General features: G+C 43.3%; 1 protein-coding gene across 1 annotated transcript in view; it reads right to left on the reverse strand.

Annotated features, from left to right (window-relative positions):
- Positions 1–1,429: 1,429 nt before the first annotated feature.
- clip2 (CAP-GLY domain containing linker protein 2) overlaps positions 1,430–13,785 on the reverse strand; it is a 151,508-nt gene continuing 139,152 nt past the window's right edge. Inside the window, exons 17-19 of the mRNA XM_078548427.1 lie at positions 13,624–13,727; positions 10,915–11,023; positions 1,430–1,596 (exon numbers count right to left, since the gene is read on the reverse strand). Of these exons, the coding sequence (XP_078404553.1) occupies positions 1,567–1,596; positions 10,915–11,023; positions 13,624–13,727 (243 nt within the window). The 3' untranslated portion in view covers positions 1,430–1,566. The remainder of the gene's footprint in view (positions 1,597–10,914; positions 11,024–13,623; positions 13,728–13,785) is intronic.

Here is a 13,785-nt window from a genome sequence, read left to right on the forward strand (position 1 = left end):
ATGGGAGAGGCCTTTTTGTCAAGGCCCAAAGTTCTCCCTTATGGCTGCCAGAGAGATATAGCTTGGCAAGGCCCAATTGGGAGGAAAAAATTGAGGTTGAGGTAGGAGGAGGGAAGGAGAAGAGAAATATTTCATACCCTCATTAAAATGAAATTCGAGATTTACAAAACTCCTATATCCATACACTATGACACTCTGTAAAAAGAAAAAAGTGGCTGAAAAGCCATCTTGGTTACATTTACATCAAAAGGTGACCAAATCAGTAGCCTACTTTTTCCGATCGTACACTACCAATTTGCTGGGTTTTTTTTGTTGTTACCGAGATGACAGAAATGACCCAAATTAGAATAGAATCAGATATTCCATTCTAGGCCACAATATTGTTTATGAATGATCCTCGGGAGACCATTTCAGTTTTCTATTCAGCCAGTGACAGAATCAATAGGCCTACTCCACATAATCCAGGCCACAGAACTAATAATCAATCAACCTCTACTAGCTCACTATGTCACGCAAAAACTTCTTTCATCAAGCCTTTACTTACACCCTACACACGGGAAGTATGTGTTATGTTAGTTAATTACATAGACTTGAATAGTCATATAACAGCCTGATTTTATACAGAGTTTTATTTATATATGTATATATGAGTGGAAAGGCAACATTTGGAAACAAGAGAGAAAAATGCAACCAGTTTCTTGTGTTTTGTGCCATGAGGGAGGAATAGCAGGGGAAGAATAAACTAGACTAATAGAGGGCAGTTAACTAGGACAGGTTATTTTCAGGGCATGAAAGAAAAGTGAGCCATTTTTCCACAGTTAAGTTACCTTGCTAATGTAACATTTACGAGGACTACTCAGATTAGTTAACTAATTCACATTTTGACTGGAAAAAATAAATTTTTCACTTTAAACATCAATCTACATCTGCATTATTAAATTAAACCTACATAACATCCCATTCATCGTGTGCTACAATTTTCAGGGAAATACCCATTCATCATGGGCTACAATTTTCAGGGAAATATATAAAAGCCAAAATATGGCCAGGGTTTAAATTATGGATAAGATTTCAAGTTCTTGGTGTTTAGTTAAATATCCGAGTTTCAATAATTTGGAACAAATTTACAGTCAGTGCTCTGGCTAGATTCATGGGTAAGGCTGACAGTTAAATATGATCCTAAATTGCACTAATCTAGTTGAAAACATCCCTGGATTCCCCCAGTACCTCTAAAAAAAAAATTATTTCATTCACAGGATGTGGGCTTCGCTGGCTGGGCCAGTATTTATTGACCATCCCTAGCTGCCCTTGAGAAGGTGGTGGTGAGCTGCCTTCTTGAACCGCTGCAGTCCCTGGTGTAGGTACACCCACAGTGCTGTTAGGGAGGGGGTTCCAGGATTTTCTCTCAGTGATGGTGAAGGAATGGCAATATATCTCCAAGTCAGGATGGTGTGTGGCTTGGAGGAGAAATTGCAGGTGGTGGAGTTCCCATGCATCTGCTGCCCTTGTCCTTCAAAGTGGTAGAGGTCACGGGGTTCAAAGGTGCTGGTGAAGGAAACGTTCACCTCAGGGGAGGTTTAAGATGTTGAAAAGAAGCTGATAGAGTAAATAAAAAGAAATTATGTCCTCTGGTGGGGGAGTCCAGAGCAAGGGGGCATAACCTTAATGTTAGAGCGAGGCCATTCAGGATTGATATCAGGAAGCTCTTCTTCACCAAAAGGGTAGCGGAAATCTGGAATTCTTTCCCACAAAAGACTATTGAGCCTAGATTAATTTAAATTTTCAAATCTGAGATTAAACCGGTTATTCCAGTTAATAATTCTAAAAATTTTTTTTTAAGAAAGCTATTACTTTTTCGATTCTGTTTTGAACTGAATTAAGTTCAAAATCCTTGTTAATGAAATATGCACCAAAGAATTTCATTTCACATCCCTACCTATATAAGTTGTAGCAGTTTAACACAGGGAACTGCTTCCATGTATTGTGTCCTGCCTTGTCCAGGAGTGGAGGGTGGAACGCTGCTAAACCAAAAGAGGTTGATTTGCTGCCATGACCTTCAATGAGTTTCCAATCTCTGTCATGTTGTTGGTAAGAAAGGAGGGACAGAGCAGGTTTTCAGCCATTCTAGATAAGGTACATGATTGGGGTATTTAACCACTTCATGTGGCCAGATAAAATCTTGTGTGCGGGAGGGCACAGGTCCCCAGGCATTGCTGGAAGTCAAGGTATGAGGTATGGGGTGTCTCTTCTAGCTCATCCCTGAAAGTCAAGGGAAGATATGTAGCAAAAGGGGAGGAAGGAAAAAAGTAGTACTTGAGAAAAAAAATGCTGAAAAAAAATTTCATCGGTCCTCAATATCAAGTTGGCAATCCTACTCGATTACCAAAGAATGACCAGTCCAAGATTTAGAAAATGCCACACTTGTCTAGGAGGGGCACACTTTTGAGGTTAGGTCCAAGGCACAATTCTGGAGGCAGAGTAGAGGGAGATTTACTCTCTATCTAAGTGAGCTATGTTTGACTTGCAGGTGTTTGATGCTAACACTGCATGCCCAAAAAGGAAAAGGTTGCTTTTCCTCCAATATTAATACTCCCACCATGACGAGTAGCAAATTCATACAGAAAAAGACAATAATTCCTAAACAAAAAAATACAAAATGTTTGTCTCTATTTATAAATAATATAGATATATGATTCCTTTTAAATAAAATTAAATAAATGTATAGTATGGTGAAGTGGTATGGGCATATGTTTCTCTAGTTTTTGACAATGGTTTGGGGCAAGGGTCATATTTCAACTCTTGTCTTAAGGGAAGCTGACAAATCACAGCAACTTTGAATTTTCAGTATTTTTGTTTAGTTGTTTAATTTTAACCGCGCTAATAATGCTACTCCTCGTCCCTGTGTATCCTTGTACTGAAACTGTGGAGCTTGCTTCAATGCCATATTGTGTGCAAATACTTAAAAATTGTAAGAATACATGACTGGGCTAGTGGAGCCGAAATTTCCCAGGATCTTATTTTCCACACGGCGACTCCTTCAACGTCTGAGGCCATTTCTGAACCCAATCCCACAGGCCTCAAACCAGCTGGTTTGGGAGAGACTAGGAGTAGGTTGCTTCCAGGTATTGGAATGTGACACAAGATTTCATGGAAAAGAACAAAGGAGAGATCAATAAATATTAAGTAACTCTTCTCTTCCCATTTGTAAAATCTACGTATCTAAAAGTTAAAAAGAGAGCTGTCACATGTGGAACATAAAAGTGCTGTTTTTCTGAAGAGACGTTTATGAGCACTCGGCGATCTGCAGTCTTCCTTCACCGATTCACAGTGAAACCGTGCTTGACATCAGGGCCTATTTAGACCAGTTCCTCATAAGCAGTGTGTGAACACTGGCCTTGGTTAGTTGCTAAACATCACCAGCCACGCACTAGGCTGCCAGTGAGCAGTTCCATAGGTGGCCAGCTTGTGATTAATTAAAAACGTATTAGTGTGCTGAGCATTCCCTGCTGAGGCTGGGGTTACCTTAGTGTCTGATATTAATAAATAACATAAAAATTTCACATGTTAGAAGGGAAGGGATCAGCTATCATTAGTAGAGTGGAGGCTTGTTAGAGGAAACTGGTACCTCAGGGAAGCCAATTGACCCCCATCCTTCACAACACAAGCTACCTGCACACACCCCCCCCCCCCCCCCCCCCCCATATTTAGGTGGGTAATTGTGCTCATTGAGATACGGGGTGTCAGTGGTGTGCAGTGAAAATTCCTCCAGTTACAGCATCAAGTACTCGCAGGTCAAGTATATTATCTCAGCACAGATCATTGAGACTCTTTGAATAAGAAGCTTGAGGGTTCAAGTCCTAGCTCAGGAATTTGAGCACATAATGCGGGATGACTCTCCAGGCAGCACTGAGGGAGCACTGCACTGTTGGAGATACTGTCTATTGATGAGATGTTAGACTGAGGCCCTATCTACCTGTCCAGATGTTTGTGAAAGATCCCAGGCCACTATTTGAAGGGGTTTTCCCTGCATCCAGATCAAAATTTGTCCCTCAGTCAACAGCAGAACAGATAAATCTGGCCATTTATCGCATTGCTGTTTGTGAGATTGTGCTGTGTGCAGTTAAACTACCCTGTCTGTCTACAACCAAATGGTGCCTATATTTCAAAAGCATTTAATTGGTGGTGAAGCACTTTGAGACCTCCTGAATACACGAAGGACACCACATAAATACTTCTATATTGTCTTAGCTGTGGGTGAGCAGTACCACTCTCATCTGAGTCAGAAGATTGTGGCTTCAAGTCCCAATCTAAGAACTTGAGCAGAAAAATCGAGGTTAACACTCCAGTGCAGTACAGAGGGAGCACTGCACTGTCGGAGGTACCAAATTTCGGATGAAACGTTAAATCAAAGTTGCCTTCTCAGGTGGGCGCAAAAAAGATCCCACAGCATTATTCAAGGGAGGTGTTCTCCCCTCAGTCCGAGTCAATGTTTATTCTCTCAACAAAACCTTTAAAAAGATGCTCTGGTCATCATCTCAATGCTGTTTGTGGGACTTTACTATGTGCAAGTTGCTCGCTGTGCTCCCTACAATACAACAGTAACTACAATTCAGTAAGTATTTAATTGACTTGTAAAGCGCTTTGAGATGCCCTGAGGTTGTGAAAGGCGCTACACAAATACAAGTATTTCTAACGATATATGAGTTATGTGGAGGGTAGCATGCTATCCTAACAAAGTGCCTCAAGTCCAAGCACCCAAACAAATAATGGATTTGTTTGCCGTTTATGTAAACTACCAAACAAACTTCACTTCTGCAACCCAAAACAGCAGGCCGAAAGATATTTGCCAGCTTGGGCTGGATTTTAACCTGAGGTGAAAAGCAGTGCGAGTCAACCTCAGCTTTGTGATCGTCCCTCGAATACGAGAAAACATGGGAACACCGATTGATAGGAATCGCCTGCATTACAGGGAAGGTGGTGACTGACAGGGCATTGACCTGAATGAATATGGGTGTTATGCAGTTTTGCCCTCTGATATTAAATACTACTTACGCAACCTCATTTAAACAAAACGTTTCTTCTTAAAGCCCACTGTCATCTACTGGTCTGCTTGCAAGAAACATCGAAAACAAATGGTGAGTAAGCAGGACAATGGAGCAGCATCAGCAGGAACACCTCGGCCGTCGTTCAGTGTTTTACGCGTTTGACTTGCAGCGTTGTGGATGATCACAAAAAAAATAACTGTTGAAAATTGCCCAAGTCCTGACACACCTTCCCCCCTCCTAATACGGCTGCTGGAATGACACTAGAGTTTTATTATTGATAGAATGCAGCAAAATAAACAAGAGTCTTCCAGTTGGAGCAGCTGTTAGTTGTCTGCAAAAAGCACGGAGAGCGATGAGCAAACCGTTGACTCGTCCCATTCGCAAATGCCTCCTGCATCAGTGCTGGACCTGGGGTTTGTTGGGGGTGGGGGTAAAGGGGGAGAGAGAGAGAGAGGTGAAGAGAGAAACACACTGGGAAAGGAATGCACCATCCCTAGATTTGCAAGTTCAGATGAAAATTAATTTCATTTCAGCAACATAGCACTTCTTGCTCAATCTCAGCCAGTAACAAGTCATGATGTTGGACACTAAGTCCCTGTGCATTTGGAGGCGTGCAGTGTACGACTCTGAAGAGGGGTGCAGTGAGATTTTTTTTTCTCTCTCGTTCCTTCATGGGATGTGGTCATCACTGGCAAGGCCAGAATTTGTTGCCAATCCCTAATTGCCCTTGCACTGAGTGATTTACTAGGCCATTGCAGAGAGTCAGCCACATTGCTGTGGGTCTGGAGTCACATGCAGGCCAGACTGGGTAAGGATGGCAGATTTCCCTCCCTAAAGGACATGAGTGAACCAGATGGGTTTTTACAACAATTTATGTTAGTTGTCTGGTCGCCATTAGCAATTAATTGAATTTAAATTTCATCAGCTGCCATGATGGGATTTGGACCCATTAGCCTGGGCCTCTGGATTACTGATCCAGTGGCATTACCACCGCACCACCATCTACACTCCATAACTCTGTGCCCTGTTATGGAGAGGGGAGTTGGTCTAGGTGAGGTGTGGACTTGTCGCTGTTATAGGGTGGAGGAAAGAGAGCAATACCCCAGTTTGGTCCCTATAGGAGGGTGAAAGCTGATGTTAAATTGCATAGTGTTAACTTTTCAGCATATCATTCCTGGTAAACTGCTGGTCTGGGCAAACTTCAAGATTATTATTGATTAATTAATAATTATTTGTATGCTTTGGAGAAAGAATGTGAGTGGAAGTTTTCTTCACTCCCCTCCCATCCCCACGCCTGGACCATGAACTGGGATTAAATCCAATGTTCTTTTAAATATGAACCGATGGTTGCTCACATGTTATCACAGGGGCACCTCCTGCCATCTAGTGCTGGTGACTCAGTACTGCAGGCATGGAGCCCACAGTCATTGAATGTTTTCACTGAACATTGGCCATGGGGATTGGAATCCATCAGATACACCACATTTGGGCAGAGTGAGATACAGGGATTCAAAGTTGAAAGTGTGCAGCGAGTGAGCTTAAACCTGGCTAAGCCAAGCATCGTCCTCTCTGGCTCCCAGCAGCAACTCTGTGACAACGTTCAAGCTACCTGGCTGCCACCTCAAGTCTTACTCAGAGGTGTAGGGCCTTGGTGGGCTAGCTGACCCCTAGCGAAGTTCATTCCCCCTCCTCAGAGCGTTGCTATCAAGGTTTTCTTCCAGTTCTCTGGAATATTGTGTGCTTCTGTCCCCACCCTTCCACAGATATTTTCCCACACCTTCATCATCTTCATTCAGTGTTGAATTCTCTCTCTCACCTCCAACTTCACCATTCAGAACACTGCTGCATGCCTGCATGCAAGTTTCCCAACCCTCCAGGAATTAATTTTGAGGCACTCCCAGGTGAATTAAACAAAAGTGTGTGTTTTGTTTTCTCATTGTCTTCCAGTAGCTTTGTTTATTAGAGTAATTACAAAACTAGTGCAGATGGGGGAAACAGCTGTCTGACCGACAGACAAGATCATCCAATTGAGCGACAAATAATTCAATCACTTTCCAAGCGGTGTAGGAAGGAGAATGGACACATTGAGTAACCAATGCAGGGGGAGTGAGGACAAAGTCATAAAGCCTTCAGGAATGTGTCCAGCTAGTGTTGGCAATGCTCTTGGCATGCCCATTCTCACAAAGTTCCCATAACTTCCCAGGGTCTTGTTAAGGACCAACTGCAAGACGCTCGTCCTTATGCCTTGTGATCTTCTCCACACCCTCTCTTCCACTTTCTGCTTCTTGGACACCTGCCTAGTTCTCATTCCTGTGGCTTTCATACACCAATTGGTGGCAATTCCATCTTAGCCACTACCCCATCCTGTTGAACTCCACCCCTCCCTCATCACAAATCACTTCACCCTGCCCCCTCCACCCCACCCCTACCATGTTTTCACTTCCTTAATCCCTATACTTTCTCTCTGCCTATTCCTTGTTGCTTAATGTCTACTTTTCTGTAAAGCGCTCAGAGAAGGTGCTCCCTGCCACTTGTATAACTGCAAGTTGTTATGGTGAATGAATGTGTACAGGTTGTCACTACTGTTTTTTCAGGCAGTGAAGCACAGGCCTCCTGAGCACCAGGGGGCACCACCTGTGAAAAGGAACAATTGGGCAGCCGGAAATAGAACAAGTGGGATTAGAAAGTCAGGAAAAGACCCCCCCCCATCAGGTCTTCCTGATGCATTTTGCAGTGGTCTGGGTCTGAACCAGCAGAAACGCTGACCTCAAACGGGTGCCTCATCGGAATTCTCCTTTGGGAAGGAAGTTAAGCACTTTCCACTGTTGGGACATGCAGGAAGATGGATGTGATGGACACAGTTTGAATGGCTGTCCTGTGGTCGAAAATGCAAATTATTCAGGAACTCATAGGAAGGATGCTGCACCATAAAAATCCTTTTTGTTTTCCTTCAGTTCTCGTGTGCTAATTAGTGAAAATTATTGACTTTTTTTTCCCTCTGGCACCATTGCTGAGATGAATGGGTTTCCCAATTGGAATTGCTCCATCTGATGTATGGTAAAAAAGGACCTATGGAGGGATACACAGAGAGCTGCACAGAAGATTGTTTCATTGGTGTCTGCATCTGCAGAAAGAGATGAAATGACCTTCCCTTGGCAGCTATACTGTTGGTGGAAGCTTCTCTTTCCAATGAAAAGCAACTCGGTAACTCAGAAGACATCATGAGCATGTATCAAGCCCGTCCATGGCCTCACCCTCTCTATACCTGTAATCTCCTCCATCTTTGTGCTTCTCTAATTGTGCACTTTAATTTTAAATCAGTTGCCCAGACCCTAAGCTCTGAATTCCCTCCCTAAACTCCCCACCTCTCACCCTTCTCTCTCCTCCTTCGGAATGCTCCTTTTTCTCTGTTTTCCTTGGTTAAAAGGTGCTATAGAAATGCAATTTGTTGTTGTAATGCTGGATGTTTTCCCGGTCAGGGTTAAAATGACACTGCGTGAAAGAAGAGATTCCTGGGTGATTGACAAGTCAGCGTTGGCAGCACCCACCAACTATCCTTTTCTGCAGACACTGGCACACACCATATAGGCCCCCCATGGTAGATGTGCCAGTCTTCTCAGGGTCTGAATCAGCAAGGAGGCAGGTAGAGAGTTGTGCCATCTACTGCAAGGGTGCACACGGCTACCAGGAGGGGCTGGCACATGCGATTACAGTAATGTCTAGCAATGATCTGAAACTTTGGTGTTCCTCCTTGCAAGCAAGCTACAATGATCAATGGCCATATTCAGTGGGCTGACACAGAGGGAAACCCAATTCACAAGCAGGGCCTTGAGGCACTGGGCTGATCACTCACTTGTCTGCAAACTCATACCTGAATTTAAAGATTTCTTTCCCTGCCATGTCTTGGTCCCGGCCTCTTCAACGTTGGCAAAGACCACCAATCATTTGAGGTGATTTCTGAAGCTCTCTAATGGCTTTCCAAACATTTGTCTACCACCCCAGCCCCACCCCCACCATCTTATTGTAACAATCGCCTCCAATTGTCCTCATGCTTTTATTGTAACAATGAGTACATTTTGTATGAACTCATTGAGTTGAGGGAATTGCCATGGTTTAAGAATGGGAAAGATAGCGGGTAAAACAACAAGGTGCTGTGGGCAGTTCACCATCACGACCACATGTGGTCTCAGAAGTTCCAAAGCAGACGCCAACTCTGCAAACGAGGAGTCAGCAGAGATCGTCCTGCATCACTGGCAAGGGCCAACTGCATGTGCGGCTCTTGTGACACACTTTGCCTCTCCTGAATCAACTTATTCAGCCTTCAAAAGAAGTGCAGCAGATGATCTCATCTGACCTCACCAGAATTCTGGGGCTGCATTCCCATTATCGCTTGCAGATGGAAGGATGCCTGTCAATAATTGCATATCAGCAAGTTTCGGTTTTAGAAACTTGTATTGTTGGAGAAAAAGAGCCACTGAGCCCTCTTCTCCCGTTCGTGGATGAGGTTTACACAAATTTCTGCTAACTGCCTGCCCGTGTGACAAGCCGAAGATCACACAGGCACCGCAAAATCCCCATCAATTGGAGCCTCAAGGGCCTTAAGTGGCCCATTAATTATTGGCGGCCGCGCAACGGAGATCATCGCGCACCCGCCCACATGAAATATCGCAATGGCGCACGGTGACATTGGGACGCTCGCCCGACATCACCACGCATCATTTTACACGTCGGCGTGCAGGTCCCACCCCCCTCATGTCAAACAGAAAATTCTGCCCCTTATGTTCTTAAAGAGAAGACTTTGGGCAAGGGTGAAGAGTTCTATAGTTTGAGGTATGAGGAAAGAGTGAGTTCTGGTGTAGACATTGTAATGATGCCTCTAGAGTTGAACAGCATTCAAAATGCTTTGGGACATCCTAAGCTCAAGAACTGTATAATGTAAATTTATTCTTCTCTCTTTCTTCCTTACACACAATTTTCCTCTTACTAAAGCGTGCGCTTTAAACCTGTCCAAACTTACCCCTGAAGTTAGGCTGACTTTCCGACAGAGGAGATTTAAGTGTAAATGTTGTTACTCCATCTAGTACTCACCAATCGCCATGTTGGCACTGATCAGGTGTTGCACCAGAGTCAGAAAATATAGCCTAACAAATTTGCTTGGAGAGGCAGGGATGCGACATTCCCAAAAAAACGCAAATAATATCAAATAAACCTGGCATTGAAATGACATTGATTAAAGACTGGGAATCATTAATAAAACATCAGCAGTGTGGGTGATTCTCACATGTCTGGCTGGGTGGCATCACTCAGAACTTATAGCAGTTCTAACACAAAATTAAATAGGAATAAAAGGATGTCTCTATAGTTTAATAAGAGCAAACTAAAAGATTGATTCAAATCTCAAAAGCAAAGCTTAATATACTGACATCTAGATGATAAGCTCACTGTTCTTTACGTGACCTCTTTTAGCTCAGCTCTTTACCCTTTCTCTTTCTCAGTCACAAGCTTTATTATCTATTTTCTTGCTATGCCCAATGAGCATTAATCTTCTGAACTTCTAAATATATATTCCTTCCTCCTAACTTTGGCTGTTCAACTCTAGAGGCATCATTAATATGTCTGCTACCAGGGCTCACTCTTTCCTCATACCTCAAACAATGGAACTCTTCATTCTTGCCCAAGTCTTCTCACTCTCTGACAATATAGTGTTTCTGAAACCGAAACTTGTCCATCCTGTAACTATTAATTGTTTAATTACCCATCGTCTTCCATATTCGTTCCAGGCCCTGGCAATTCCCTGCAGTACAGCCCTGATGTTGTCCACATTGTTTCTCAGTCAGGAAAAATTGTGTTTCCAAAGAGACTTACTGACCTTTTCGGTAGTCTCGGCCCGATCTGTTGATGTGGATTGTCTGCTGGACAGGTCTCCAGAACCTTTCAGTTGTAGCGACTCTGGGGAAGCACAAACACTCATCTCTTCTCTGTAAAGAGAGACAGAATAGCCCTTTTAAGTTATTCATTTTGGATACAAGTTATTTTCATTTGGAATCTTTCAATGTCCCCAACATACAGGGTGGAATTTTACTCCAGCAGGATTCTACGGCCCCGCCTGAGTCAGTGGAGTTTAGAAAGGCTCGCCAGGTTTTACAGCCCCATTCCCGCCGCAACGGGGCCATAAAATTCCAGCCACGGTCTGGGAATAAAGATGCTCTTCCGGTTGCTTTGTTCACGGTAAGTTGCTGAAATATTTTAAAGCTCGATGTTTCCTTACAGAAATGGAAGTGGACGATGTTGGTGCAATGTTACTTCAAAACATACGCATTGAATCTTAGACAGTGAAGTCATTATAAAATTATGGCTAGCTCAGTGTCACCGTCAATCAAAAAAGCTCATTCCACAAACAGGTCAAACGAACAGGATTTAGAGCCGGATAATTCATAAGATTTGGTTACATGTCTATGCATTCCTGCAGGTCTGTATAATTATAAAAAGGAATATAGCTCAGGGGGCCCAAATCATTTTAAAGAATTCAATCCTACAATCCACTTGTGATAAGTAAGAACGTAAGAGTTTCCAGAAACAGGAAAAGGCCATTCAGACCATCAAGAAAATCGCTCTTCAATACCTCTCAATTCCACTTAACAAACTTTTCCCTACCCCACGGTCCTTCTCCCTCCATAAATCTAATTGCCTCCTGAAGTAGGTTTATTTTCTGCTTCCCTGTTCCCCTTAACATCTGATTTCACTGAACCAGTACAGCCCTACTTCCTACATTTTATAAACAGAGTTTTCGACCAGAAGCGTAAAGAAGTGACCACGGGGCAATGGACAGATCATGGAATGCGTGTGGATTTTGGGTGCCCCATTATAAAAAAGAGCACTAAATGTTTAGCATGCATTCAATGTAGATGTTCCTTGGGATGGTTATCAGGAGAGGCTTGAGGTACAGGGATTATTTCCACAGGAGCGGAAAAGGCTAAAGGAAATTTAATAGAGGTTTTTTAAAATTATGCTAGAGTGAATAGGGGAGACTATTATGTCAGATTGAGAAGTCATCTATGAGAAATCGTCAACATAAAATTATATGAAGATAAGAAATGTAAAAATTTATTTTAACTTGTCAGTGTGTGAAATGCTTTGCCACAAGGAGTGGATGACGGGATGAATGGCCTCTCTTTGTGCTGTAACCAGTGATTCCGGGGTAGATTTAAGGAGCTTCGATGTGAAGAATTGCCAAGTCATTCCAGTTGGGAGATTTTGCTTCCCTTTTACATTAAATGGGCTCCACCTAGGAAATGAGGGTGGAAATGCTGGGATTCCATCAATATTCCAGCTGCTCAAAAAGGAAAGAATACCTGGGGCTGGATTTTCATGGTGGAGGTGGGAATCAGTAGGTGGGTTCGTTTCCAGGTCGCCAATGTGCCCCTGATGGAAAGCGGAAATTTATTGGTTATTCTGGTGGAAGCAAGTTGTCAATTGGGTGGAATCGGGTTTGCTGGCCAAATCGGGGTCCAGTGAGGGCGGGAACAAATGCAAGTCACTGCGAATGCAGGCCATGTTCTGACTGGCTTTGGCAGCCATTTCTGTGGCTACCATTTGGACAGTGATTTTTAAAGCAGGAAAAATGGTAAGGGTAGATTTTTCACATTTCAGAGGGCTGACAGAGACAGGAACTTGAGGATTTGTTCAAAATGTTTAGGCTTATCCTGTAATGGGGAGGGCAAGCTCCCTCTGCTTCACTAAGCTTCTACAATGCGACTTATAATTTGATTTTTTCCATTCAAAACACAGCCAACCCTGTTCTTGCCAGGCAGGAATGCAGGTGGGAACTCGCACTCGTACTGAAAAGGCTGAATTCATGAGGAGTTGAAACAAGGTTGGAAGATTCACCAAGCTGGCATTAGAGGAAGAATCTCCGGAGGTAAAAACCCCACTGTGAAAGACGATTCTGAGATTGAAAGTTCCCAGGCTGAGGAAAGGAAATGAACAGAAGTAAATCCTTGGGAGCTAAGAATCACCTTGGACTGATTCCGGGAGAATTCAATGTCTACTTAAAGGACAGTGTTGACACAAGTCTGTGAACTGTGTTTTCGGGTGTGCTTAAAAAAAAAGGAAACGTTCTGTTTTGTGATTTAAGTGATAAGTTTCCTACAAGATGGTGTTTACTACTTTTAGTCTTTTGTTACAGTAAAAGTCATAAATGTGAAATTTTGTGCTATTAACTGGAAGCTTGAATTTCTTTTTAAAGGTTATCGGTCTCTACGGAGTTCATAACAAAATGCACTAGCTATGAATTGGGGGCGGGGTGGGTGGGGGGGAGTGGCGCAGAGGCACTCATTAGATTCACACTGGGACGGCCTAGGATTACCATTCCTCGGAACTTCCTCCTTTTCCCTAGCCCATGTACTTTTCCACCACTTGGCAGACAATCTGGCTCAGGTTGGCAACTCAGTGGTATGAGGGGACACAACAAGGGACTTCTCCCTAGGTGACAGTGCAGTGTTTCTTGGCTTGACACTTTCTCAGTTTCTGTATTGCCGCAGCAGCTACCAGGAGAGATATGAATAGCAGAGAGCCGCACATTTCCTTGAAGAGCTTTTCAATTCTTCTGTTTTCCGTTACCAGTAACTGTTTTGCACGATTGGAGTCAGGATGGCGCTGTGGTGAGCGGGACCTCGAGTATTCCTGTGAGGAGACAGAAGATTGGGAGAAAGAGTCATTGACCTTATTTCGCCTCAGTTTA

This window comes from Cetorhinus maximus, chromosome 9 (assembly GCF_964194155.1).
Source record: "Cetorhinus maximus chromosome 9, sCetMax3.hap1.1, whole genome shotgun sequence".
NCBI classification, from domain to species: Eukaryota; Metazoa; Chordata; class Chondrichthyes; order Lamniformes; family Cetorhinidae; genus Cetorhinus; species Cetorhinus maximus.